Here is a 27,797-nt window from a genome sequence, read left to right on the forward strand (position 1 = left end):
AGTGCCTGCCTGTGCAGATTATGAGGTGCTGATGGAGCATCTGCCAGTGCCAAACCACCCTGAACGAGAAGACATCTGCACTCTCCAATCTCAACTTTCTGCAGAGATGCAAAGACACAAATTGAATCTGAGCAGGCCCCACCTATGCAATCCCAGAAGCGAAGGATGAACGCAGACAGCTTGGCACACAGTCCTTTCTGCAGGGATCCAACTGCATTTCTGGGATAAAATCATGCCAAAGCCTGAGATTTGATATGAGCAGACATGCACTGAAGTTTCTCAAGTTAAGAGATGGTTTGAAAAGGGAAAGCATCACATTAACCTTTCACCTGGAGAGGCAGAAAGGAATCCATGTTCAGCACCTGCCTGCATTTCTCTGGGAAGGCAGGAAGGGATTAAAGCCCAGCAAACTGGAGCAACAGCTCAAGAAGAGAAGGCTGAATTTGTTACTGGAACATATGAAAACATTCCTGAGTTAATTTTGTTGCTTCATGTCCATGGGGGACAGGCCTCCACCTCGGATATATTTTAGAACTGGACTTTATTACAGGCACAGTTTCTTCCTCTTTTTCATTCTCAAATACTTGATGGACAGAAAAGTATGATGAAACAAAACCACAGCACAGCTGTGAGACAGATGAACGTGCCCCATATCCAAAAATATTTCACTGTGCCACAGTCTTTGTATCTATTTTCTACAGAAATCCTATGGAGAAAAGGTTTCCAGCAAGTGAGATATTTACAATACAGAGCGTGCAAGGATGAATTTCTGATGAAAGATAGGACAGATTACATTGGAAATTACTTCTTTTGTTTCCTACCATAAATATGGTAGAAAGGAGAAGTGTGGTGAAGGTGTATTCATTTTATTCCCTCTTCACAAGGGGACTGTGAAAGGAGGAGATGTCCCAGCTCAAAGTGGGGCCTCACCATCAGGTTCCTGTAATTGCTGCATCAAGACACTCGTTTCTCCCTGATTCCCAACAGAACCTCTGGTATGAACCTGTTTATCTCCCCCTTGAAACTCAAGTCAGAGACAAAGACAAAGACAAGGTTTAGTGGTGGCCTTGGCTGGGTTAATGCTTGGACTGGATGATCCTCATTGGTCCCTTTCAGCTCAGGATATTCTATGATTCCTTGATCTTGGAATCATAGAATCTTGGATCTTTCCAGCCTAAATGACTCCCTAATGAATTCCTGAAATCCTTGCTACCTATTTTGGAGGTGATAAAATGCCCTCCCAGCTTGATGGGCTTATAAAATAAAATGAGGGGATGGTAGGTAAGAGAAAAGATCCTGGAAAATAAGAAGCGATGGGGGAAAGTGAGGAAGGAAACTGGGTTAAGAAGCACAATTAAAAAGTTAAGAAGAACAGAGGTTCTTCTCTGAATCTGAGTTCATTATTTCACACATCTTGTGGGCAGAGATCTGTGAAAGGATCTGAGCAATGACTCTGGTACTGCTCTGAGAGTACCAGTTTGATCCAAACAATCCCCTCTAGTATCAGACATCCCTGCCACAGGGTTTTATTTAAGTCATTAAAGGCTTTTTATTTGCAGTTTGCTGTACCAAACACTCCTCAAAGCACTTTAACTCCTCTTCAGTGAACGAGGTGAGCACCACAAGTGTTCCATCAGGAACAGTGGAAGGCAGGATCTGCCTTCAGGGAAGGAGCTGCTGCCTCCTGCTCCCCATTCCTGCGGGAATGGGCTGGGAGCTCTCCATGATCTGCTCCATTCCTGAGACCTGCACGTGCAGGGAGTGACCCACTGACCTCCCTCCACTCATGGAAAATGGGCTGGGATCCCAAAAAGATCCCAGAAAGAAGCTGCAATGGCTTCTCCAGAGTAGGCATTTTATTCCCATGAGCATTGGTATGGAAACCCTGATTGCAGCCTGAAGCAGAGTGACTGCACTGTCCTGATTTGGGAATCCAGCCTGTGGTGCTGCAGTGAGCAGGACACAGGAGCTACAGGGCTGTGAATCACCTCCCCAGGCAGCAGCCATGAGCTGGAGTCACCTCTGGAGAGAAAAGAACAACTCCCTCACACCCCCAACAGAAAGGGTCAATCCCTCTGCCCAATCTTTCTCAATTCTACTTTTTATGAGGTGTTGCAGCAGAAACTGATTTTAAAAATCATTCAAATTGAAATCTTGAGCTGACAATGTTTCTTTAACTAAAACTGGTGAAATGCTGCCTGGCACAGCCCCCTCACTATTAACTTGGCACCTCCATCCAGGCTGTGAACATGGAACAAGTGAGACTCTGGAGATAGAATCTCCTTTGGCTTCATCACAAATCATGAAGGTAATGGCTTTCCACTTACAGAGCTTTCTGGAAAGCCAGTTTGCTTCTGAGCCAGTAACCTGGATTTGGATATCTTGCTATATTGAAAGAAGATGCCTCTGCCTGCTCAATCTGAGAGAAGAATGCAAGGGAGGAAAGGTGTGGAAAAGGAATCAAACTGCAGCTTTCCATGACAAATGTGCAGTGGATGCCTACAAACCCTTCCCTACAAGCAAGTGATTTCAGTCTCCACTCAAGTGGCTGATTGCAGGTCCCCCTTGAGCAGCCACACTGGAAAGTGGCACATCCCACCAGGAATGAAAATGAGAAATATTTCCTGTTTAAAATACAAAGTTCATGGTTGTATCTTTGGGCTGAAGAACTGGGCTGCCTGGAAAACAAGGAAACATTTTTATTTACAGACAGCCCAGGGATGAACTCTGTGCTAAGGCTTCATTAGCATTACACTGTCTCTCTTCCCAGGCAACATTAATATTATCTCTGCTCTTGATCAAGGAAAGGGAACAGCCTCATTAAAGGCAGCACAGAAGCTTGTCCAGCCCTCCTAGAACACAGGAAAACTTTAGTGCTGAGTGGGGAAAGCAAGGAATTTATTTAATTCTGGCAGAAAGGTGCAGCAAAAATTTTTGTTAAGCTAAGGGAGTTTAATCTTTTAGTAATCCATTACCAGAAAAAAGGGGAAATTGAAATGTGTTATACAATAATGTACAGATAAGTGTAAGAGCCCTGAAAAAAAAAAAAAAAAAGCCAAACTCTGTTTAATGGCAAAAACAAGAATAGGATTAACTCCCAGTTCTCTCTTTTAACTTCCAGTACTTGTTAATGTCCAAGTTTGGGCAGGGTCAGGCCAGGGGAGCTGGACTGAAGGGCAGTGCTGAGCAGAATTAGCACATGGGTCTTTTCCTCAGCTGAAGGAGCACAGACAACATGCTAATCAAAAGGGAAAAATGAAGTTTAGAAATGTTTAATGGGTGCCATATTTTGGTCACTGCCTTAAATCACAAGCCAAGCCTTGTAAAGGAGGCAGAGCCTCACTCCCTCAAGAGACACCTCCATGGTTTGGTCCTCAGCAACTCTCACCTTCACCTGTCATGAGGTACAAGTTACATATTTATGGAAGAGAAATACCTGCAGGAAAACAATGCTTGACAGGTGATATTTTCACAGATTTCTGTCTCTGAGGGGAACACCCAGTTGTCAAAGATTGATGAATTACTGATCAGTGATTAGCAGCTGGCCAGGAGCTGCTGGGGAGGAAGTTTGTCATTCTGAGCAGCACAAAAACTTCACAAACAAAAAATAAGAATCCAAACACTAAAGATCCAAACTAAGGCTAATCCTAAGACTCTACTGGAGTGATCACCATAGCAATGTTTACCAAAAAAACCCTTCTATTCTTTTGGCTTTAAATTTTCATTCTGGATCCAATGAACTGGAATTCTGCTACCAAAAAACACATTTCATGAATCAAAACTAGGAAAAAGGAAAACCCATGTAAGAAAAGCCAGAGCCCCTCAAACCCCAACAGTGAAGTAAGTGCTGAGTCCTTGGTGAAGAAACATCCAAGGAAACACTGTTCCCATCCCTCTGTTCTAAATCCCATGTGTTTTCTAAACTACCACAGCATTTGTGGAGATGAGGGTTATCAAAAAGGAATTTTGTTTTGACAATCCTCCCAGGACAAGCAACATGCTCCTGAAATACCCTTTTAGATCAAGCCCAATGTGGCCCAAATATTGTCCCCAAAGTTGCAATGAACAAACACAAACTTGTCTAATACCAAAGACCAGTAAAAACACTTCAAAATGGTACTGCAAAAACTTGCAATAAACCCATGAAAAACTCAAGAGTTTCACCAGAATGAATCTCTAACCTACTTATTTTAAGGGGTCATTAATAACCAGGAATGGATTTTTGTTTGCTTTGAAAGGCTGGGGGTAAAATTCCTTTTGCTCTCAGTTTTGTGACTCCCTGCTCTGCCCAGGAGAGGTGACAGCCAGGCCCAGGCTGTCACATCCCAGCCTGGGAAAGCAGCTGGCTGCACATCCAGCTTTTCCAGAGGAAGCTCCTCCACACCAGGAAGTTTTCACCTGGCCAGCTGTGAGAGCACCCAACTCACACTGCTTCTGAAAGGTGCAAATCAGCCAAGGAAATCAAATAAACAGCTTGTGGTGGACAGATAATGCTCTAAAAATCTGCTACTGGAAAAAGAGATGCTGTTTTAAATAGTTCCTTCATAATTCTATTTCCTAGAAACCCAATTTAAGGAGAAAATATCATTATACAATTCTGTGACTGCAGCACCAGCCTTGATGAGTTTTGCTCATACCCAAGTCATCTGTAAAGGAAATTACACAAGGAGCTTAAACACAACTTGCTGAATTCCCAAGTTATTACTGTGGATGCAAAGTTTTGCTACATGTAATTCACTGAAAATGTTTCTATTCCTAAATATTAAGATGGTAATTTTATATAAGCTTACCTAAAGTTCTGTGCCAAATCTAGATGAGGAGCTTCCATGGAGCTGAAATGAAAAAAGCACTGATTTCAGAGGAAAAGTAGAGCAATAAACAAATATTCCTGCAGCATTCCAGACAGAATTTTCAAGTTCTCTATTGCACAGACCAGTAACTGCACTGCAGACCTGATAACTGCACACAAACTTTGTCTGAACATGACTTATCTGCCTGGAAGAAGGAACCAGCCAGAGATGCAAATCCCTGTAAAGGGAACTTTGTGATGCCTGGAACAAGGAATTGTTAAACAATCCCATCTTACCTGGAAAATAGGGAAAAGCAATCCCAGAACTCTAAGACTCCATTATGCCTTTATCTTATGTGAGCACACAGCACAAAGATTTTAAAAATAAAACACAAAGAGACAAACCCCAACATCCCCAAACAAAAATCAAAATGCTCCCAAACCCAAAACAACAAAACAAACAAAAACCAAACCACCCAAAACCAAAAAACCCCAAAATCCCCAAAACCCTAACAAACACAGAACCCATTTTTGAAGATGTCATTGGAGAAAATAAGTAGTTCAAGCACTTCTCTTATTTACTTGTATTACAATTTATCTACTGCAATCAAGTAGCAAGAGAGTATCAAACTCTCAGGATTAGTTACAACTGGAAAGGGAGGTAAAACTGCAGAATGGATCTGTCTGTGGTGCAGACAGGGCTCCAACTGCCACTGTGACAAAAAAAAAAAGATCAGAATCTTGGTAAGAGATGAACAAAAAGATGATTATTAACAAACTGAAGGGATGGGTTTCACTGACTAAACCTGTGTGACTTTTGTTCAGGATCAATTCTGTCAATCACCCTTTCAGACCTGCAGTTGAACAATTCTATTACTTGAAATATTTATTTTTGAGGGGTGAAATAACACACTCCATGATTTCTGAACCTTGCCCATGAATGGTCACTGCTGTGCACACCACAGTGGAAATCCACCATCATTAGTAACATTCATTAAGATCATGGGGCCTCCTGACATTCACAGAGTTCTTTTAGCACTCAGCAAGAGCTGATGCTGTGACTTGACACAACAGCAAGGTCTCCACCTCTCAGCTTTGGAACAGCCATTCCCAGTCCCTTAATAAAGCTGAAATGCAGGGAAAATCCCCAGGTCTGTGTCTTTCTTTCTGCACAAAGTCTGGACACAGAGCTTGTCCAGGAGTGTTCCACTGCCCCCTGTTACCAGGCTCTGCCAGGAACCCCCAGGCAGCTGCACTGGGGAAGGGAAGGAGCTCCAGGAACTCCTGCTGAGGGGAATTAGGGAAGAGCAACCAGGGAATCGAGAAATGGCATCAAGGGTTTGCTCTCCACTAATTCCCCTGGAAAACCAAAGCTGGGGTTGAGTTTGGAGCCAGGTGGGGGTTGGGCTCTGCTCACAAGGAACAAGTGACAGCACAAGAGGAAATGGCCTCAGGTTGTGCCAGGGGAGGTTTAGAGATACTAGGGAAAAAAAAATCTTAAGCAAAAGCCCTGGCACAACTGCCCAGGGCAGTGCAGAGTCCCCATCCCTGGGGGGATTTAAAAGTCCTGTGGATGTGGCACTTGGGGACATGGGTCAGTGGTGGCCTTGGCAGTGCTGGGGGAACAGCTGGACTCGACCTCTGAGGGCTTTTCCAGCCTAAAGGATTCTGAGATTCCATGATCCTCAGTGAAGCTGTGGCTGGCCAGTGAAAGCACCAGTGCAAGCCAAGGGGAGAAGGTCTTTGTGACTGGGAGAGGGCCACTCAGTGCTGGGGGACAGATGATGTTCACTGGGGTCACTGGATCCTGAACCCAATGGGACAAACCCATGAGGAGACAAGGGAGGCTTCAGCACCAAACACTCCTTTCCTGCACTGAAGCTGGAGAGAACTCCCCTGCCCTCCTCTCCAAGCCCTCTGCAGAGACAAGAGAGGGATTTTTCTGTAGTCTACATGTTGTAGAAATCATTTGTCAACTGACTCCAGCTCCAGGATATTTTTTCCCAGGACTTCCTCCCTTCAACCTCAAATCACAGATGTGAACAGGTATAAGAGGTGAATTTCACTCACCCCTTTTTTAAAATACTGATTTGATCAAGATTAAAAGAGACACTAAAGACACTCAAAGAGGTAATTAAAGCTAAATACTCATTAAAATATGTATCTGCAAACACTTTTTGGTTTGTTTGGGGTTTTTCTTGTTCTTCACCTTATGATTCAGAAGGTCTCTGAAGGAGAGGAACTGATTGAGGAGAAGACCTTGCTAAGTCCATCCCAAGAGAGGGTCTTAAGCCACTGAGAAGTGCAAGTTGATTATAAAATTTTGCCAACAGGAGTAGAAGGCTGGAAGGACCCCCTTGAGTCTCTTGGCAAGAAAACAGCAGGAGAATACTGCAAAAAAAATTCTCCTTGCAGAAAATAATTTATCAGAGGAAAACTGGAAACATGTAAGGTTATTGCACAGAAACTGCATTATCATGATTCCTCTGGTTCCTGTTCTGCAGAGTCCTCTGAAAAGGCAGGAGAATGGAACTGGGTATTAGATCCCATTAGATCCCATTAAAACCAAGCACCTGCCTCCCACACTGGAAAATGCATTGAGGAAGGAGGTGGAAGAAGAACACCTGGCTCCTGAGGGCAAAAATAAATCCAGAGGGGTGTTGGGGAGCAGTTGGGCTCTCTGGCACCACCAAATACCTGGGAAATTCCTTAATAAAACAGATTTTCAAACTAGTGGTGAAAGGCAATTCTTTGGGTCTGTAACTGTGTCCTAGGAACACATCAGGAAGAACAAAGAGGGCCCCCTGAAATCCTTCAAAAAAATAAATAATGAAGAAATAAAATCATTAAGGTTGAGATGCTGGAGAAAGTCATGGCAGACAGCAAAATCCTGTGCATCAGCCCCTTGTTTCCCTGGGGAAAGCCCAGCTGTGCTGCCCTGGGGGGAGAGCTCACCTGGAGGGGCACAAGGAGACGTAGAGCAGGATGAGCAGCACTGCTCCCACCACGGTTGCCAGCAGGGATCTCATCCAGGAGCTGAGCTGGCAGAAGTTACAGTACTGCACAATGGTGATGAGAATGGCACAACACATGAACATGGTGTACTGCAACAGAGAGAGAGAGGGGGTTAACAGCTGCCCAGGGCCTGCCACACACCATGGAGAGGGGCCAGCAGGGAGAAGGGGATAATTCCACCTGGATGATGGGCACAGGGAGTGATCCCACCTGAAGATGGACATCTTCCCTTCCAGGAGCAAGAAAACCTTTAGCACCGCTGGTTTGTCACCATTTTCCCTGGATGGAGTTTTTTATCACACATGATGTCCAGAGCCTCCATCTTACCTTGGCCAAAAGCTCAGTGCCTCTTCTCATCCAAAAAAGGGAAAAAAGGAAGATGAAAATTCATGGCAACCCCCTCTCCACTGCTGGGGTTAGATCCTGCCTGCTTTACATGAGTATCAAAATTCCATTGCATTGGAAATGCAGAGTGCAATTTCACCCACCTGCCTGCTTTTAAAAACACTTCAGAGAGAACATCCTCACCCTGCCCTGTAGGAGCTGGGTCCAGGGAAGGAAAGATCTGCCTTGGTGACAAAAGGCAGCTTCAGTCACTGACAACTCACCCTTGGTAACATGACCACTTGTGGCAATTTGAAAGGACAAGTTCTGTTCCAAGTGCCTCATCTCAAAACCCTTTTATTCTCCACAACTTGCCTGGATAAAGGAAAGGAAGTGCAGGACAGATGCATTGCCCAGAGCACCTTCATCTCCCCAGGTACAACCTTACAGTGCTCAAAACTCTCAAGTGTGCCAATGATGTGCCAGTTTTGGTTTCCCAAGGATATTCATGACCATCCAAGCTAAAGCAGAGACTCCACACTTGGATTAAGGAGTTCTGGTCTAGCTTTATGCTGTGTTTTACAGCATGAAATGATCATTCTCTCCCTTCCTCCCTTTAGGTGTCCTGTGCAGCTGAAGTGCAGACTCTGCAGCCTGGCAGTCCTGTGGCATAACAAACAAGCATGTGATTGAGAGCAGACAGTGTATGGGAAAAATCCTTACAGAATTCACCATTTTTAAACCACAAACAACAATTGTTGTTTTTTTAAAATGACTTAAAAACGAATAAAATGAATTTCAGAAGTGTCCATTAAAAAAAAATAAGTTAAACTTACTTTTTTCCCCCCATTTCAGGTCTCCTAAAGTGGCAGAGCACTGGTTCTCACTCCAAGTGATGCCCCAGCATGAAGCCAGCCTATAGAGGGTCAGGATGTGCTGGATTCTACTATGGATGCATGGCTTTGGAAAGTTTTTTTTTTTTCATGGCTGTTTTTGTTAATTTTCATTTTAATTATTTTATATCCAGGGAGCTTATAAAATGCTATGAATAAAAAAAAACTTTGCAAAACCATGTCATAGTAAAGGAGGACACTTACCTGACCCTCTATAGATTGACTCCATTTCCTAGAGCTCCATGAGTGTGGAAACACTGAGCACAAGTCGAGTTGGGACATCTCTTGGAGAGTGAGCCCACAGCCCCACGACCCTGGAGCACCTGCAAGAGGAAAGAAAGCAAAGTTCATTCTCAGTCTGGTGATGAAAATCACCATTTTATTGCTTTACTGCTGCTGCCTGAAGTGTTTTGACTCAATCTGAGCTGCTGTATTGAGAACACACTCACAAAGTGGTTCTTCTGATATTATCTGAAACATTTGGAGAGATGATCAAGGATGGTGATGAATGGGATGGTATCAAAATCAATGGACAGATTTGAGAGATTTGAAGGTTGTCAGCTCCCTTCCTTTGAGGAAAACATTACTAGTTAGTTTACTGATAATCATGCAGGGGAAAAACCATCATTAGACTGAATGAACAAACAAATCAATTTACAGCTTAAAAATGCTTAACTAAAGTTCCAAAAGGTAGAAGCTGCAGAATCATCTTCAGCATGGGGTAGGACAGAATGCCAACCACACCCTCCTGTGACTGTGATAACCACAGGATAAACCCCATGCTGTGTTTAAATCAGCAAGGACCAAAAAATGTGTGGTCACACATTCCCATGGAACAAACACTCCCCAGTAGCCAGGAATAAGCTGTGATAGGCAGAGTGAAGAGGAGCTGGTCATTACCTACACCCAGGGCCCTGAAATAGTAAGAGCTTTGTGAAACACAATTCCCTGAAGATCCTGGAAAGGAAGGATTGCACACTGTGCTGCCTAAGAGAAACCTGCAGAGAAACAATCTTTTATCTCCAGCTTGAGGCCATTTTATTCAGTTTTTAAGCCTTGATTTTATGCTACAGCTGGCCTTTAAATAAAACTGTTCTTCCCCCTCCTCACTGCTGCCCATGGCAAGGGTTGGAACAAGAGGTGCCTTCCAACCCAAACCATTCTGTGATTCTATAAATGTTTAACCCCTTGTTCTCTGAGTGCTTTTAATAACAGAGACAACAAATTCTCTATGGATCTCTGTGTCTGAGTTAAACATGCCAGTTTCTTTCCATTCCTTTTCAGAAGGCAGTCATTGCATTCCTTTAACTATTCCCACAGCCTCTGCAATGGCCATTTTTAGGTACCAAGTGCTCTCTCCTTTGAGTTCCTTCATCTCACTCTGGAAAGCCAAAACCTCCCTCACTAATCCTGTGCTCATTGTTGAGGTTCCACTGATACAGCTTCTCTGACTCCAAACTCCAAATCCAGCCCAGGACAATAATCCAGAGGTAAACCACTTGCATTATCTCAAAAAAAATCCTGCAGAAGTGCTTGGTCTAAGAGGAAAAAGGCATGCAACCAGCAGGAATTTCTAGGTATCCTCTCCCCTTTTGTCTGAGAGTTTTCACCATGACTGTGTTTACATAACAGACTAGGAATTCCATCATCCACAAAGCCCCATCCCTCCAAGGGATCTGTATCAAACAGATGTAGAGCAGGAGGAAGGTGGAGGAAGGCAGGAAAGCAACAAGCTTTGTTAGCTCCAAACCATCACATTACGGAATTGAACAACTTACATGTATATTTGTTTCAAAATCAGAGGTGAAGTGTGAAAAAACTGCAAGAGCTGGGAGAGAAACCAGGATTGCACCGAAGAAGTGTCGGGGCAGCCAGCCAGAAATCACCTCCAGGAGCCGCTTGGTGCAAGTCATCACCTCCTCCAGGAAGAATGCCATCCTGGAACAGAGAGCAGGGCCCAGGCATCAGGGACAGCACACCTTGCACCTCTCATTTACCTGCTTCAAATCCTCCACTTAGGCTCTGTGAGCAACCAAGGTGCCACAGCACCTGCTGTGATTCCAGGGAATAATCCAGAGTGTTTGCTCAGCTGGGGAGGGGAGAGCCTCGCCATGGTGGCTTTGAGGAAACAAACAGAAAGACAAACTTCACTTCCCTGGATGGTTAAACACAGGGAAAACTCCTCTCCATTCATAAATAAAGCAGGAGAGGGGAAAACTTTTACAAGTTGAAGTTACTGAAAATAACACCAGGAATGTTTGAGGAGCAGGGCAGCTCCAGCACCCATCACCCTGCAACCCAAACCAGTTCTCCCAGTTGCCAGCAGCCATTGTGCAGGCAGGCTGTGCTCCCTGTCATTAGGGAAGGGGAAGGGGAGCGTGGGCTGTGAGCTGGCAGGAGCTGAGCTGAGCCCAGCTGGCAGCACACACCCAGCTGGATCCCAGCAGGCACGCGGGAGGGACGGCTCTCGCCTGGAGCTGCCGAGAAAACCACGGCCCCAACCTGTGAAGAGCTGAAGGAGCCAACTGGAAGAGCTCTGGAGAGCAGCTTGCAGGAGATGCTTCTCAAATGAGAGCAGCTCTAATTGCTAAAATGAATAAGGCAAGGTAAAAGGATGCTCAATGCTCAAGGGCATTGAATAGAAAACCAGTATTTATCCACAGAAATAAATCCTTGGGATAACTTCGTTCTCAAAGCTCAACATCAGTCACTTGAGAAAAATTGCAACTGCTGTTCAAGTGCCTAATTATTTTTAAGAAGATGTGAAAAGGTGGTATAGCACAGTTAGCTGCATCCAGAGCCATTAATGGCATGTGTGGAGTTATCAGACTCAGGCTGGGCAGGTAAATCTGGACTGCCCAACCAGTACAAAATCACACCTTTTTTTTTTTTTGGACAGAGATGCCCATAGCTGAAAAAAACTCCCAAAAAACACACACAAAATATGAAATTCCCAGTCTCCAAAGTTACATAAATTACCCCATATCACCTATATCTCTGAAAAGAGAAAAGATATCCAGGATATCTTTTTGTTATTAAAATATTATATTTATTACTATTTTTATCTCTCTCATTTTTAACCCTGCTGTCTGAAATACAAGGCTCTATATTGGATAAAAGCCTGACACAAACCAAGCTGAACTGAAATTTATTTATGGCAGTTTGATACTCATTTCACACCTTTAAACATAAATTGTTTGTGAATGAGATTTTAATTCTCTGATCTGGAATTCTATGACTTGCAACCACAAGTATTTTGTGAAGCATAAGAACTCTAATTGAGGGAAAATCTGTAGATTATACCTAAATTCATGGAAAAAGAGGAATTTGGGAGGATGGAATACATTGTAATTCATCAGGAGCCCACGAGAGGGTGCTCGCAGATTTGCCAGCTCCCAGTTTAATGGACTTCCATTCACACCAACAAGTGTAATTGTATTGCACTAATTGTAAAGCACTGAAATTTAAAAACTGGATATAGAAGATTTTAAAAAACCTCTCTAGAGTGAGAAGTTTCTGAAGGATCACAGGCTGTACCCCTGTGCCCAGCGCTGAGTATCTGAAATCACCACCCAAAAAAGCAAAGCCCCATTCTCCAGGAGCCCGTGGGCTGGGATTGGCATCTCCCTGGCAGAGCTGGGGCAGAGCTGGGGCAGAGGCGGAGCGGGGGCAGGGCAGGGGCAGAGCTGGGACAGGGGCAGGGCAGGGGCAGAACAGGGGCAGGGCAGGGGCAGGGGCAGGGGCAGGGCAGGGCAGGGGCAGGGGCAGGAGCAGGGGCAGGGGCAGGGGCAGAGCTGGGACAGGGGCAAGGCAGGGGCGGGGCAGGGGCAGAGCTGGGGCAGGGGCAGAGCTGGGGCAGGGGCAGGGGCAGAGCTGGGGCAGGACAGGGGCAGGGGCAGAGCTGGGACAGGGGCAGGGGCAGAGCTGGGGCCGGGGCAGGGGCAGGGGCAGAGCTGGGACAGGGGCAAGGCAGGGGCGGGGCAGGGGCAGGGCAGGGATGGCAGCCCAGGGCTCCCTGGGCACCTGCTCCCTGCCAAGGTGCCAGCTGTGCCCACGCTCTGGTGCCTGGCACCCACCCCTGCTCTGGGGCACCTGCCCAGCTCGTGTCTCTCACCCCAACCCACACACCAAACTCCAGAGTTGGCATCTTCCTTTCTGCCAAGCCTCCATGCCAGGACAAATTCCTGTGGGAGCTATAGCAACAAATCCAGGGGCGAACCCGACGGGTTAATCCTGCCATGAGGACACTGCTTTATTTAGGCAGCTGTGTGCCTCAAAAAAGCAGGTGCAAATTCCAGTTGCTCCTGATAATCTTTACCTTCTTGCATTGATTTTTTGGGGATGGGATTTATAGTGGGGCTCTGTGCTCTGGAATGAAAAGATGGAATTCTCCTCCTGAACAGTGAATGCAGCCCAACGCTCCCAGCACAGGAAGTCAGGGGTGCATTAAATCCAGACAGCAGTGAGAGCTGCAGACAGATTTAATGGCTACAGGGCAGTATCAGTAAATAATGCAGTGTCAGTGGGCAGCTCAACAGGGCTTAAATGCTAAAGCATCTGAGCTGTTTACACAAGCTGGAGTTCAAATTAGTAACTTTGACATAAATGATTAATGGCTAATGGAGACTGTTACCATCACTTTTGTATTTACTGGCAGTTTAAAATCAATTCCCAGAGTTCAAATCAAAAGCTTTTGGCATAGCAGCAATTTGGTGGGATATTAAATACCAGATGTTAGAAATAAATAAAGGCAAACAGACTACATTGTTTTCCCCAGCATCAATACTCTGTATCAGTCGTGTTAACAGATCTGCTTCATCCAGCTCGAGGGGCAGGAAACAATTTCTGCTCCTGGTCATGAGGAAGTGAGGAAGATCCAGTGTTGGCCACAGGTCTTGGCTGAGGACAGACAGTGAAGCACCAGGGGAAGGGCAGTTCTTTGGTCAGACAACAGCACAATTTCCCTTCTACTTTTGGGTTGCACTTGATTTCTTCATCCAGATGATTCTTTTTTGCTGTCTAGAAAGGTCCTTTTAAATTGATGAATCAACTGAAAGTGCTCCCACCTCTCCCTCTCTTGAACAGGGCTAACACCCACTCTTCTGCCCTCAACCCTTCCCTGAAGCATGCTATCAAAAGCAACATAGTTTTTGTAAATAAACTTATTTATAAGCAGTTTTACTTGAGGATAAGATGTCAAAATTATCTAATGAACAAAACTTCTATATTTACACTAAATATTGGGCAGCTGTTGGGCAGAATCTCTAACCCCTATTCCTGTAGAGTCACTCTTCAGACTCCCAAATGGAATCTCCCACACTGTTGTAGATTCAATGATGATTTTTTAAAATTTCCCAGAACTTCAGGATCTCTTACACTTCAGCTGAGCTCGTCAAAGTAGCTATGTTTCAAGTAGGCAGAAGGACACTCTTCAGAGAACATTTTCAGAGATGACATCTTCCACGTGCTCACAAATGAAGCACCAATTTTTGCGTGCAGCTTTATACAATTAATTTTCAAGTGGCTCTTGTGCTAACAGTGGGATCCTCATCTATAGGTACTCCAATAATTTATTATCAGACACTTCAGAGGAATCAAAACATCCCTCTCCCTCATAAGCTTTGCTCCATGAGGACTTTTGCTGCTGCAGAACTCAAGTTTTAGGTAATTTCTCACTGCCCAGGCTGTGACAGTGCTGTGCTCTCCTCTTCCCTCCCACAGCTGGACTGAGGGCTGAGCCACGAGAGCCAGGGGAGCCCTTACTAGGCTGGATTCTGGATTTAATTACAATTTAGCTGATTTAAAGGCAGGGTGTTTAGCATCATGATAATGAAAACACAATGTGAAACTTAGGCAAGAATTTTCTGGTCTTAAAATAATCCCTTTTCCTGAAACTCTGGGATTGTGCCCAGCATTGTAGTCCAGTCTCCTCCCCGAAGATATCTCGGTGGTATTCTGAGATTGTCATCTGGGATGACATTTCTGCACAGGAAGTTCTGCACTGTTTCTGTGCATAATGAGTGGTCAGAGGGAGCAGTCCTCACTTGGAAGAGGATTTGAAGAGGAAAAAGATGATTTTCACCTCCCTGCCCAAAGGAACTGCAGAGTGTGATCCTCAGGTTACGGAGACTGGGGTGCCCAGAAGTGTATTTTAGGTATTTATTATAAAGCAAACACACAAAATAAATTCAAAACATCCCTGCTGGTTTGAAGAAGGGGACAGGGGAAGGCAGTGGTCACTTACCCCATCCAGCCATTCCTGGTTCTCAAGATAACCAGGACAATTTGAGGGGTCTTGAGATCAGCTCAGGTCAGGTTGACAGCCCAGAGCTGCAGTGAAGCCAAACCCCTGCACAGCCACTCACAGACAAAACCACTTTGCCAACTCTTGACCATATTGACTGAAAACAACAATTTTCCTTCTCCTTAAGGAACCCATAAACCACCAATTATAGAGCAGGACTGCAATAAAACTTATGCATCTACCTATAAATATTTCTAAGACTATAGCAATAATTTTTATAAATGTAAAAAATAAGTAAAAAGCAATGTCCTATAGGGAAAACAAGTGGGGAAAACAACAAATTGAAAAATACTAAAATGAAGTAAGAATTCACCTGTAATGTGAGTAAACACAAATCTTCTCCAAATACACCTGTACAGCAGAAAGCAGCACTTCTGGAAAGTGGTGCTTGAGCTGATTCCAGCTGAACAAGTTCATGGCCACCAAACCCAGATCACCTGAAAAAGCTCCCTGGGCACATTAAACTGCCTGAAAAACTTCTGCCCCATCCAAACCAGAGTGCAGAAGTTTGAAACTTCTGCCAAGGGGAAAATGCATTTCTGATGCAAGAGAGAGGACAGAGCAACAATTAATACAGTTTAGAATGACAACTCTACCAGTTCAACCATCTCCAAGTACAGCTTTTAACTCTCTGAATTTCTAGATTTTCTAAAAATTATTCAAATTGCAACAGCCAAACACCCCTGCTAAGAAATGCTATCTTTAAAAGCATTTCATAGATGGCTTTTCCCTACTCCACATGCCAGCTTTGATGTAAATCCACTTGCAACACATTTATATGCCCAGTGGGGTACAAAGTTCCTTCAGTGACTAAAGCACTAATTCAGTATTTTTTACCTCAACCCTGCAAAGTCAAAATAAGAGTGCAAACTGCAATCTCTTGCTTCTTTTGAAACAACAGCAGAAATTGCTTCCAGCTCATAATTACAAAAGCATTTTGACACATTCCTGACAGATCTGCAGAACTACAGGAGAGGACACCCATTTGCACACACCACCCTTACCCTGCTGTTGTGTCAGGGAAGTGCAGGGAACACGGGGATGAGGAGAGCAGAGCGAACTCCCTCCTACACCTCCAGACACACAAACAGCTCATTAACAGGGTTAATGACAGGCTATAGAGGGGTATCTGTGCAGATCAGCACACCCAGGAGAGGATGAGCTGCACTGAACAAGGTGTGAGTAACCCCAGGGATGGAGGAGCTACCACAGCAGTGTCCTGGAAGCCTAAAACACCCCAGCACTGGGGGTGGCTGGGAGCAAATGGGGAATGGGGAACTGCTGCTAAAAACCAGGCACCTGCTGAGGGTTCAGGTGTGGGGCTGGCATCTCTGAGCACAGCCCTGCCAAGAGACAAAACAGTGCCCTCTCCTTTCTGGGGAAACACTGCACGCCTGTTGTATGTCAGACACAGAAAATATGAACTGTCTCAATGTCAACCCACAAAACTTAAAAAAAAATTAAGTCTGGACAGACACAACGTGCTTTTAGCAGTCTCCTTTCTTTCTCTGAGGGCAGCACTGCTCTTTGCAGCTTTGAATCACAATGTCAGTTTTAACCCCAGAATTCTGTACTTTTATCTTGGAGTTTAAAGGAGCGGTTTTGGGTGGGTTTGTTTGCAGGACAGATAAAAGTTTTCTGTTTGAATTCTGACAGTCCTGTGAGGACAGAAGACATACACTTGGCATCCCAAGGAGCAGTAAGAGGGGCAGGGATGGGTGCAGATTCCTTTCCCTAAATGATCTCTATCAAAGGCACAATTCTGCTGCAATTCCTGCACAAGACGTGTCGCGAGCTTGGCTGCCCTGACTCTGCTCTTCAAACCTCCCAGCCCGTCCCAGCGAGCTCCTGGGATGCTGTCAAACAAAATGTTCCTGAGCCAGGCATCACTGCAGCTCCCCCTGCTCTCTGCAGACTTTGTGGCACTGCCTTTACCTGATGGAGATGACAAGGGACAGCACTTCCAGCAGGATGGCGATGACGAAGACGGCGACGGCCGCGGGCGGCGGAGGGGACGCCACCATCCCGTGCTTGAGGAAACACGTGATGGAGAGGATGAGGAAGACTGTGGTGGACAGGAACACGTCCAGGAGTGAGCTGAAGGTTGCACTGGCAAATGTCTTCACTGGAGCATTCCTTATAACCTGGGTGGAATACAGGGATTGAGGGATCAAAAGGAATAAATGTTATTTTGCGGAATGAAAAAAAAAAACCAAACAAATAAAGGAATGAAGAAATTTTGGCCACTTCATAATCCAGTGTAAGCACTGTTTGGGAAGAAGAAGCAGAAGGGGTGGTTTGATGGCTGTGTTGAAAAAAAGTATTAGTGCCACAGCCCCCAGGCCTGGGGTGATTTTTACATACTATTATGATACAGAAATAAAACAACACAGAAATTGACTATTCCATGCAAAGAAACATAAATGTAATAAGCAGAAGATAAGTTATGGGATATTTTCTTCTTTAATAATGTTATTATTTAAATTAAAAATAATAACAGATTTTACTATAACCTTTTTAGTCCTGATGGTTAAGAAAACCCTCTTAACACCACACCACAGACACAGCTCCTGTGGGAGAATTCACATCTCCCTTTCAAACCACATTAAAAGTTGTGTAATTCAAATTGATCAGAGTCAAGGACACCAAATTTTGCTCTTCCATAACCTCTCACCATACATTCCCATCCCATCCTGGCCTGGCCCAGTGCTTGTGCAGCTGTGCTTTGTGCTACCATGGCCAGTCCTGCTGAAAACCAGATCATGAGCTTCACATCCTTATGAAGGTGAGCCCAGCCCTAGGAGAGTTTGTATCTGCCCAAGAAATCAGAGAAAACAAGTTCCAAATAAAAGCAGCAATTATGTTATCAATGTCACCACGAGTTGGAGTGCTCTGGTTTAATTTGGAAGTTTCTGTTGCTCCTCAGAACACTTCCTGTCCTCATCAATACTGGGAAACAAACTTGTTCCTCATCTGTACTTCTCTGCAACCTAATAAATCCAGCCAGCATCACTTCAGTGCCACAATTACCTTTAACCTGAAGGGGTAGCAGAATCCTGTCCATCCACACATGAAGTCCCATTAATTGAATTAAGGGCAGCAGCACTGTATCCCCAAGTGACAGAGTTAAAGATGCTCTAACAGTGCTAAGCAGTGCCTTCATTTCCAAATGAGAACAGATTAAGGCTCTTGGGAAGCAGAGCTGATTCCAGAGAGGGATCACAGCCTGAGATGCAGCTGGCACTGTATAATCAGGTGAATTCAGGGGTGCCTAAGTCATTTCAGCAGCACTGACTGTCAGGCCATTAAAGAACCTGGACTGTTGTCACATATTTTCACTCTCCAAAAGATTTCATTGTTGTTTTGAACCAGAACTCTGCTAACATTAAAGCTTTAACAGGTTTTTGCCCCAGTGCTGCAGAGTTACTATTAGAGAGTGAAAATTACCACTGTCAAGGAGGCTTATGTAATAATTTTCAAATTATTAGCTTGCCACTAACAAAATGAACAGGCCACATTCCTGCTCTCTCTAGGAATTTCCTACACAGCCACATTATAAGGTCCATCTGTATATGCTTTACTATCTCTGTTTTGCTTCTCTTTCCAATCTTTCCACTGGAAACTACTTGATTTACTATTTTCTCTACAGTTTGCAAATTCTGCAGGCTGCATCCCACAGGAAGTTTTTCCCTGTTGCTGCTACAGGAACTTTATGCAGGGAGATACCACTAAATTACAGGGCTGCAGGATGAGCATGGAGCTCCTGACCAAAGTGAAGAGACTGAACTGCAACAAAACTGGGCTTTCCTTTGATAAAACAAAATAAATTAAGTCAGGGGTCACCTGGAAGTATTGGAAAACAAGCAAATATTGCTAAGGAGAGTGCGACAGCACTGCCCAGAATTGAAAGCAACAAGCAGCAGAAGGAGATGCAGGACATACTGGGCAGAAAAGAAACCCACACCTAATTTATCCTGATGCAATTCTGCAGATGGACCACCCAAATCAAGAGCTCAGTGCTGCTGGAAGGGAAGGGCCCATTCCCCTTCCTGCTGCCGGACGCTTATCTCGTGCTGGCACTGGCACTTGCCAACCTCTCCAGAGCTGCTGCTGCTCCAGCACAGCACAAACCAGCCTCAGGTGGAAAGAGAAAGAGCCCCAAACAGAAAAAAACCCCATGAATATTTCATGCTAGGCTAGTAAATGAACTGCTCCCAGCAGGGAAGGCTGAGAAGAGCCATTAGAGGGAGCAGGGAGGAGGAGCAAGGAGGGCAGAGCAATTGCCTTTTCCTGGCAGCAATTTTTCAGCTACTGGTGGAAATGCAGCCTCAGTTCTAAGTGACACCTAATGTCACTCTAGGTGAATTTAAACTATCCTGCTAGCTCCTATCAGTCAGGCAGGGAAATCCAGTGCTGTGGAAAGCCTGAGATATTATCATCCCCCAAGGGAATTAAGAAATTTTTAGACTCAGTGCAGAATCCTGAAGAAAACACAGAGTTCCTTACAATTTACTGCTCCTTACAACTCCAGTGTTTTGAGGTGTCTGTATCTGAATGGAATTAGGACACTTGAGTTCAGCACAGGTTTGGATTCCACAGGGAAAACCATGGGACTGTGACTAAACAAGAATCAAATTCCAAGTGACCATTCTCAAAGTTAGAGTATTTGATGAGAAGACAAGCAGCAATTGGTCCTTTACTTCGGTGAGTGACAGTCCTTACCATCTCAGTATGGTTCTCTGGCCACCCTAAAGACTTAAAATATTAACCTGAACATGGAGAAAAGACAGGTGAGAAGCAATCAGTGCACCTCAGATTTCCAGCCCAAACACTGGACTGGACTCAGGGCATGGCAAAAGATGCTGCAAGGGCTGGAACTCCTCTGCTCTGATGTCAGGCTTGGAATGCTAGGGGGTTCAGCTTGGAGAAGGGAAGGCTCCAGGGATACCTCAGAGCCCTTCCAGGGCCTAAAGGGGCTCCAGGAGAGCTGGAGGGGCACTTTGATGATGGCCTGGGGTAACAGGACAAGGGGGAATGGCTTCCCAGTGCCAGAGTGCAGTTAGATGGGATATTGGGAAGGAATTCTCTCTAAGGCCCTGGCACAGGGTGCCCAGAGCAGCTGTGGCTGCCCCTGGATCCCTGGCAGTGCCCAAGGCCAGGCTGGACAGGGCTGGAGCAGCCTGGGACAGTGGGAGGTGTCCCTGCCCAAGGCAGGGGGTAGAATGAGATGGGCTTAAGGTCCTTTCCAACCCAAACCATTCCATAATTCTACAATAAACTGAAAGAAGACTGTTTTTAGAGGCAGCAATACCAAGTAGCAAATCACATTTGACATTTTATCACTCTCATCATGAAACAATTGTAACAAAATATGTTAAAAAACCTAAGGACAGACAGTGGCTTAGACAGAAACCAAGGGCAGTAGGAACACACCTCTTCCTGGTAGCTTGTCCTGTAGGCCATCTCCAAATCCTGATCCAAGAAGTTGAGGCTCAGCTTGTTAATAGGTGGTTTAAAGAAGTAATCTTTCATGAGGCTGAAGAGAGAAGACAAAATCAACATCAGTTTGTTCAGCTGTACTTCCTTCAGGCCCCCTCAGTCTGTGGCTGCTGTTTCTAGGGGTGATGACACTTGGCTTTGAAGTTCCTGTGGTTTTTCTTCTTTCTTAATCACCAAAGTATTCTCTTACCCACATCACTTGCTCAGTCAAAGGAAATATTCCACAAAAAAGCAAACTTTTATACTTCCAGGAAGAATCTAACAAATCCTTCCAAAAATTTACCAGATCTAACTGATGAGTACAGATAATTGTAACATAAGCCAGCAAACAGTAAAGGTTAATTGCTGCTACAGACACACAACCTCTGGAGACACGTGGCTGTGGGATATTTGTGTCTTGGGTGGAATTCTATGGCTCAAAGTAAGCCAAGGATGACAAAGGTGACAAATTGTTATGGGGGAAAAAAAACAACCATTGCCCATTTTAGAAAACAGTTAGAAAGCAGTTTCTTGTTATTTCAGACACTAAAATAACTCAGTAACTCAACTGGGAACATTCCCTTAATGATCCAGGCTGCAGAGAAGAGACGGGGAGCTGAGATTTACTTCTGAAATGGGAGATTTGGAATGACCTGCACCATCACCAAGGGCAGTGACAACTAATGACATCAGGGCTGAGGAACCCAGAGGCAGCATCTACCAGAGGGTGTTTATGCCCTGCTTCACCTTCATCTTTTCCACTGAAGGTGAAAAAACCCCACAACAACATCAAAGAGGCTTCAATTATTAGAAGTTGGGTTTATTTTCCATCCTCTGGAAGAAAATGCAAAGCTGTCTGAGTTTTGCCTGAGCAGTATGAGGTTTAAGAATGAAGTTCCCTGCTGGCACTGACCTGCCAACCTTCACTGCCCTGAGCAGGTGCCAGGGAGCTGAAGGGACTCGAGGGCACCGAGTGCTGGTGCCCAGGGTCACAGGGCAAGGTCACAGCTGCTTGTGGCACTTGTGCCTCTGTGCAGCTTCCAAACACACCCTGCCTGTGAACCTCCTCTCATTTTCAAGCAACTGATTCCCTGTGTTATTTACAGGGAATTGTTTCTAAAATCCCTCTGAATCTAAAATGGGGTGGCTGCTTTCCTACCCTGGGAACTGCAGCCACAGTCAGAGTGGGTAATTTCCAAGCTGGTGACTGAGCAAAAACCAGAGATGCACATAAGGTCAAATTCCAAGCAGATGAAGAAGCTGAAAGAAAGATCCTACAGAGCTTGTCTGAGCCTGAATTCTTTTTTTAAGGGGGCTTGGTTTTGGGGTTATTTTCTGTTTATTTTTATGAAACTCTTGCTTAAGAGGTTTTCTTGGAAGTACAAGCTCCCAGCACAAGATGGCATGTGGGAAGCTTTTTTTTTTTTTTTTTAATTGAGATGCAAGATCAACCAAACACACATTCCTAGACTGATGCTAGAGAAGACAAAGGAGACTAAGCATGAATATGGCCAATAACCTTTAAACATTCTGGCCTTGGCCAATACATTACAATTATCAGGATACTCTGAAGGAATGACAGGATACACTCACTTGAGTCACCCCTCTCCCTGTCACTCTTCCTTGTCTTCATTCCTCACCTTTCTTAGACATTTCTAAGAGCATCTTATAACAAAAATTTGGAAAGCTTTTGGGTTTGTTGTTTTTTAAGTACTGTCAAATCCCCCTTTTTCCTGCAGGGAAGCTCAGTGGAGGTGGTGATTGTAGGAGGAACAGTCCAGCTCCACAGTGCAGCACGAAACAGAAGGTGGAACACGATGGAACCAGGGAGAAAGGAGCATTTCTGGGGCCTTCTCAGCTCCCTGACAGCTCATTCTGCCTCCAAAAGGAAGATCCCACTTGATGAAACAGTCAAGTACATCATCTGCTTCCCAGGAGGCCTCTGCCTCCCAGCACAGGGTGTTCCCCAGATCAAGCAAGACTGGGAAGCAAAAAGTGAAAGAGAAAAACAAATTTAAAAATAATGAGAAAGTATTTAAACAAGAAACTGCCCCAAGGAGGGGATGAAGGGCTGCAAAGAACCCAGTTCTGGGGGAGCTTCATACATGTCTGAGATTCTGCTCTGGAAGTCTGAAGAGAATTTAGTGAATACTGTCCTGGTCAGCACATAGGAGTATTTGCTTCTTGTACTTCAGATGTTCTATAACCTAAAGAATATCTAATTTTTGCTGGAAACAAAAATCACCAAACAAAAAATCCTTTGAGGATATTCCCAGTGAAATTAAGCTAAAATATTCTATACTCTTACACTACAGTTTTCTTTTAAAGAACACAGTAAGGTTACAATGAAGAAAGCACAGGATTTTTACAGAAGTAAAGCCAGACTCAAAGCTGAAAGTATTCACTGTTTGTCAAATATAGAGAATCAAGCTGTAAAAACTGGTAACTTTCATAAAAGGATTCTTTTATAATGTACTAATACAAACATGCCACACTAATACTGTCTTTATTAATATCATTTTTAAAGAACATTGGAATTGTGCCAAGGTATCAGCTCCAAGGTGAAATCTTGGCATGCAAAAACCTCTCAGCCACACAGCTGAGCTCAATATCCCCAGTGTCCAGCATTTCCTCCCAGCTGGCCCCAGGCAGTTCCTAATGCAGGGTACTGGCTCCTGAATCCCCCCAGGAGATGTTTAACCCTTCCCAGCTCTGCAGGAAGCCTGTGGGATTAATTTATGCACTTTATCACCATATCTGGGTTAAGTATTCTCTGTTAACAGGAATTTATATCCAAGTGCCTTGCAGTGGAAATCACTGCTCAGGGAAGATCACTTGGCTTTGCAAAAGCATCAAACCAACACAGCAGAACTCAGTGAAAATGGGGATTCCTGTAAAATGACCATGAGGAAGCTTGGTCCCCTCCCTAAGACACCTTCAAATTCCCCATTCAAAGATCCTCATAGATATTGGATTCATCAAGACAATTATGTTTTACAGAAGGGGACCAAGAACATTTTTAAAATGTCTTATTCCATATCATTTCTCATTGAGAAATGTTGAAAAAATCAGTGTAAACTGGTAGGCTTAAAGCATTTTGCATAGATCTAATTAATCAGAAGATTATTTTTGGAAAGTTGTGTTTACATGAACTGAACTCAGCAGAGAAGTTTCCCTGGCAACAAGAAATGGCCCACTTAATATGGTAATGATGATATTTAATTGGGACCAAAAAAAAGCCAGGCTTTGACTGATCTCAAATCATGGTACTCCTTCCAAATCAGAAAAAATTACCCAATTTGGGAGTGGAGGAGGAAAGCAAGCACCAAGCAAGAACACAAGAACTTGAGTGAGGTATCTTCATACAGAAGTTAAGCTACTTCTGTAACTTCCAGTTTGCAGAGTGCTGGTTACATTTTAAACAATATTCCTATTTGTTCTGGCTGATTTCTGCCAACATTTGGACATTCCCAATCCGTCTACTATCTAATATTTGGAAATATCAGCTAAACCTCCATTCTCAGCCACTAATGAGAGACCACACATCGAGGAAAAAAACCCAAAAGAATCCTAAATTTTGGCTCAAGTTGGCAGTGGGAGAAAGGTAAACTGAGAAAATCTAGGTAAAAGACTTGACAGGGACTCCTGTCCCTCCCTCTCACCTCTCCCTGCCCAAGTCATGTTTCCATAAAAGGTGATGGTGTTCCTTCTCCAAACTGCTGAGTCCATAGGAGAAAACAGTTTCAAGGATATTTAGATAAAACACCCTCAATCTGAGTGGAAATAACGAAAAAAAAATAAAAATAACCATAAATAATAACAAATTCAAGCTATCTGTTTAGCTGCTCCAGTCAAGTCACTGCCATAATGGAGATACGGTTCTGTGCTGATAAAAATCCCACACTACTAAATTTTGAAGAATATTTCCTCTGCCCACAATAAGCTTTTTTTGTTAGAAATAGAGAAAATTATTTTACAATATCTAAGTAGATAGTAAGTCCACGAGAATTCATTCCTATTAATTCTGCTTCCAAGTCCAGTAGGATTTCATGATTTGTCATGTTATCAGATGTTTTCCTTTTACTACAAAAAAATGTGAGTTTTGTGGTTCAGATTTTATGTTACACCTTAAATTGCAGAGGAAGGTACACACTACATGCATTAAGAGGACCTTGGAATACAAAATGGAGTTCAACTTCGTGACAAGAGATTTAAAGAGCAATTTCCCTTTCCAGGAATTGACTGAAGGAGGACTGACAGGAGGACTGCTCATCATAGAAGCAATGAAAAACTGGTTTTACTTATTTTAAACAGAAAGTTTCTGACATTTCAAGTTTCTACTGTGGTTTGAACAGAATAAAGACTAAAATCAGAAAATTTATAACGTGTTATATGTTGACGACAATCCCTGAAATCAGATAAAAAGCACACAAATACTAAAGATATGGGATCCCAGCAGTGCCATCTCACCTTTAAGGATCTTACACTGCACAGCTCCATTTTCCTTACCTGTCCTCTTTAATCACATCCACGAAGTGGGCATCTGTCTTTTCCCGGATGTTTTTGAACCTCAGAGGGAGCAGAGCTGACTGGTCCAGGCTGACCCCGCCCCAGCGCCCCTTCTCCTGCAGCATCTCATACAGGGAGGTCTGGCTGTTGCTGAGCTTCTCCTCCTGGGGAGGACTCAGCAGTCCATTCTGAGTCTTTGGACTGTGTCCTCCTGGAGCCTGGACAGCAGAGAGCAAAACACACCCAGGGAATGTCAGTAGTTAAGAGCAGACAGGAGAGGTTGCAAGGAGCAAAAACTGAGAGAAGCTCTTCCCTCAGCACCCTGAGCTCTGCCCTGACCACAAAGACCAAACCCCTCTGCCTTGAATCCATCCACATTTCCTGTGGATGTATCTCCCACACCTCCTATGTGCCTGCTCAGGTGCCACCTTTGTGCTTTTTATGAACCAACTCTCTAAGGAGCAGAAAACCAAGCACGTTTTCACACATTCAGTGACAACCAACCACAAGCCCAAATTTTATTCACTCATCTTACAGTTAAGATTCTTCTAAAAAGCCTTTTAAATACACATTTAATCTGTGCTGGCTCCCCCTGGGTCATGAGACAGCTCACTCTGCCAGCCCTTGCTGATCCTTTCCCTGACCACTACCTGCCTGCTGCTTTCCCAGAGGTTCCCCCACCACCCCACCAGGGGGAACAGCCCTTTTGTACATCTCATCCTACAACAAAAACTCCTGCAAATTCAACTGCATTTCCTTCTCTAAGACATACTCCTTTTTCTGGTTTTCTTTTGCCTTTGTATTAGTTAAGACAGCTTTAATTCTGGTAACAGCTTCCAACAGTGCTTAGGTACACAGCATCACCAATGCTGCTGTCATTGGAGAACACAAATTACTTTTAAACAAAAATAATTCTATTTTCATGAAGCCTGAAGTTCCCTCTTTTACATTTTGTTTGACCTAGACCAGTATGTACTGAAGCAATTCCAAAAGAATTAGACAGCTAAGTGTGATTAGAATGAAAATGAACTGCAGTTAGTCAGGATCATTTTCAAATGCAAACATAGAGCAAACTTGGCATATTTGAGTGTTCATCTCCCCCCTCCATATCTTATCACTTATCACGTAGCATTTATCCTCATCCTGAAGCCCACTCATGACAGAAGTTTCTCCATTCCTGCTTGTACAGAAGTGACAAGCTCCTCCAGAAGACTATTCTTGGATGCCACCACAGTGACCATAAATAAGTACCATAAATATCATCACCACCCCAGCCACGTGCTGAAATATATTACTGACATTGTAAAATCAACTTAGTTAAAGTTAAAAAATATCTTCTTTCTGGCTGCCCATGCAAAATCAATTCCATTTCCTTATGTGATCTGTCCTGTGAAGCAAAGGAGGCACGTGAACACAGCCAGGTGAAGGGAAAGGTTCAGACACAGCCAAGAAGACACAAAACTAAGGGGGCAGCAGGAGAACCCTGTACAGGGCAGAGTCAGGAAGTGCTTGGCTCCTGTCACAGCCAAGAGCTCCAGAGCTAAAGCCATAACAAGGTGTGTTGGAATGGTTCCCTGGAGCTACAGGAAAAGCAGGAGGGGGGTGGGTTGTGCTTCCCCTTCCTCCCCCCTCCCTGGGGAATGAGGGATCCCCACCCCGTGGGCTGCCCCGAGCGAGGTGTGAGCCCAGAGGCACGAGCTGGGAGCCAGGAGATGGAAGGATTCCAGTCTGCTCCCTTCTAGCCCTCACAAGAGTTGTTTTGGCAGCTTGCAGGTGTTCCCAGCACAGTGACAGCAGCTGAGGAAGGAATAGGAAATGGGGTGGTTTCCTTGGTGTGCTGCCAATGCTTTGCTGCAGACCATAATCACCAGAAGGGAAAGGGGATTCCAGCCACAGATCCCAGCAGGGGCACACCGAGAGCCCCAGGACAGAGGGACACTCCTGTAAGGCACAGGCACAAGAACTTCTCACATGAAAAGTCACCAGGTTATTTTCTAAGAGGAAACATTCATCAGCTCCTGAGCAAGTCCTCCTCCATCCCTGCCAGGTTATCCAGCCTGCCCAGAGGGATCAGGAGCATCCTGCAGAACCAGGGCAAACCCCTCTGGTTCTGAGGTGAGGATGAGTAGCAAAGGGAAACCAAATAAACTCACTAACCAGCTCTTAGGGAAGAGCCTTCATTGTTTGGTGAGTTGGGTTTTTTTTAACTTATGTTAAAGATTGTATCTACTCAGAGCATTTCCCGGAACAATATGAGGCCTAAGGAAAAACTGAAAGTGATAGCTACCATCTTTTTTTTAACCCCCATGAAACCATCTTTTGCCTCTTCCTCACCACTCCAGTAACTTGTTACTTGAAAAGCAGTAACCAAGAACCCACAGTTTTTGTTATGATCAGCTCAAATAAAAGATTTGGACTCCTATACACTGTCTGCTTTCCCTGCTGTTCCTCAAGATCATCTGAAAAATGCACTGAAAAATTCTCT

The 27,797-nt window shown here is 44.4% G+C and overlaps 1 protein-coding gene across 2 annotated transcripts in view; it reads right to left on the minus strand.

Moving 5' to 3' along the window:
* The window catches only part of ADCY9 (adenylate cyclase 9), an 82,550-nt gene that overhangs the window by 2,940 nt on the left and 51,813 nt on the right, over nt 1-27,797 (minus strand). For both annotated transcript variants that reach the window (XM_056502952.1, XM_056502950.1), the window contains 6 exons: nt 25,313-25,530; nt 20,759-20,861; nt 17,261-17,469; nt 10,800-10,959; nt 7,745-7,893; nt 4,791-4,832 (listed from right to left, as the gene is read on the minus strand). In XM_056502952.1, coding sequence (XP_056358927.1) covers nt 4,791-4,832; nt 7,745-7,893; nt 10,800-10,959; nt 17,261-17,469; nt 20,759-20,861; nt 25,313-25,530 — 881 coding nt within the window. The remainder of the gene's footprint in view (nt 1-4,790; nt 4,833-7,744; nt 7,894-10,799; nt 10,960-17,260; nt 17,470-20,758; nt 20,862-25,312; nt 25,531-27,797) is intronic.

This window comes from Oenanthe melanoleuca, chromosome 14, assembly GCF_029582105.1.
Source record: "Oenanthe melanoleuca isolate GR-GAL-2019-014 chromosome 14, OMel1.0, whole genome shotgun sequence".
NCBI lineage: Eukaryota > Metazoa > Chordata > Aves > Passeriformes > Muscicapidae > Oenanthe > Oenanthe melanoleuca.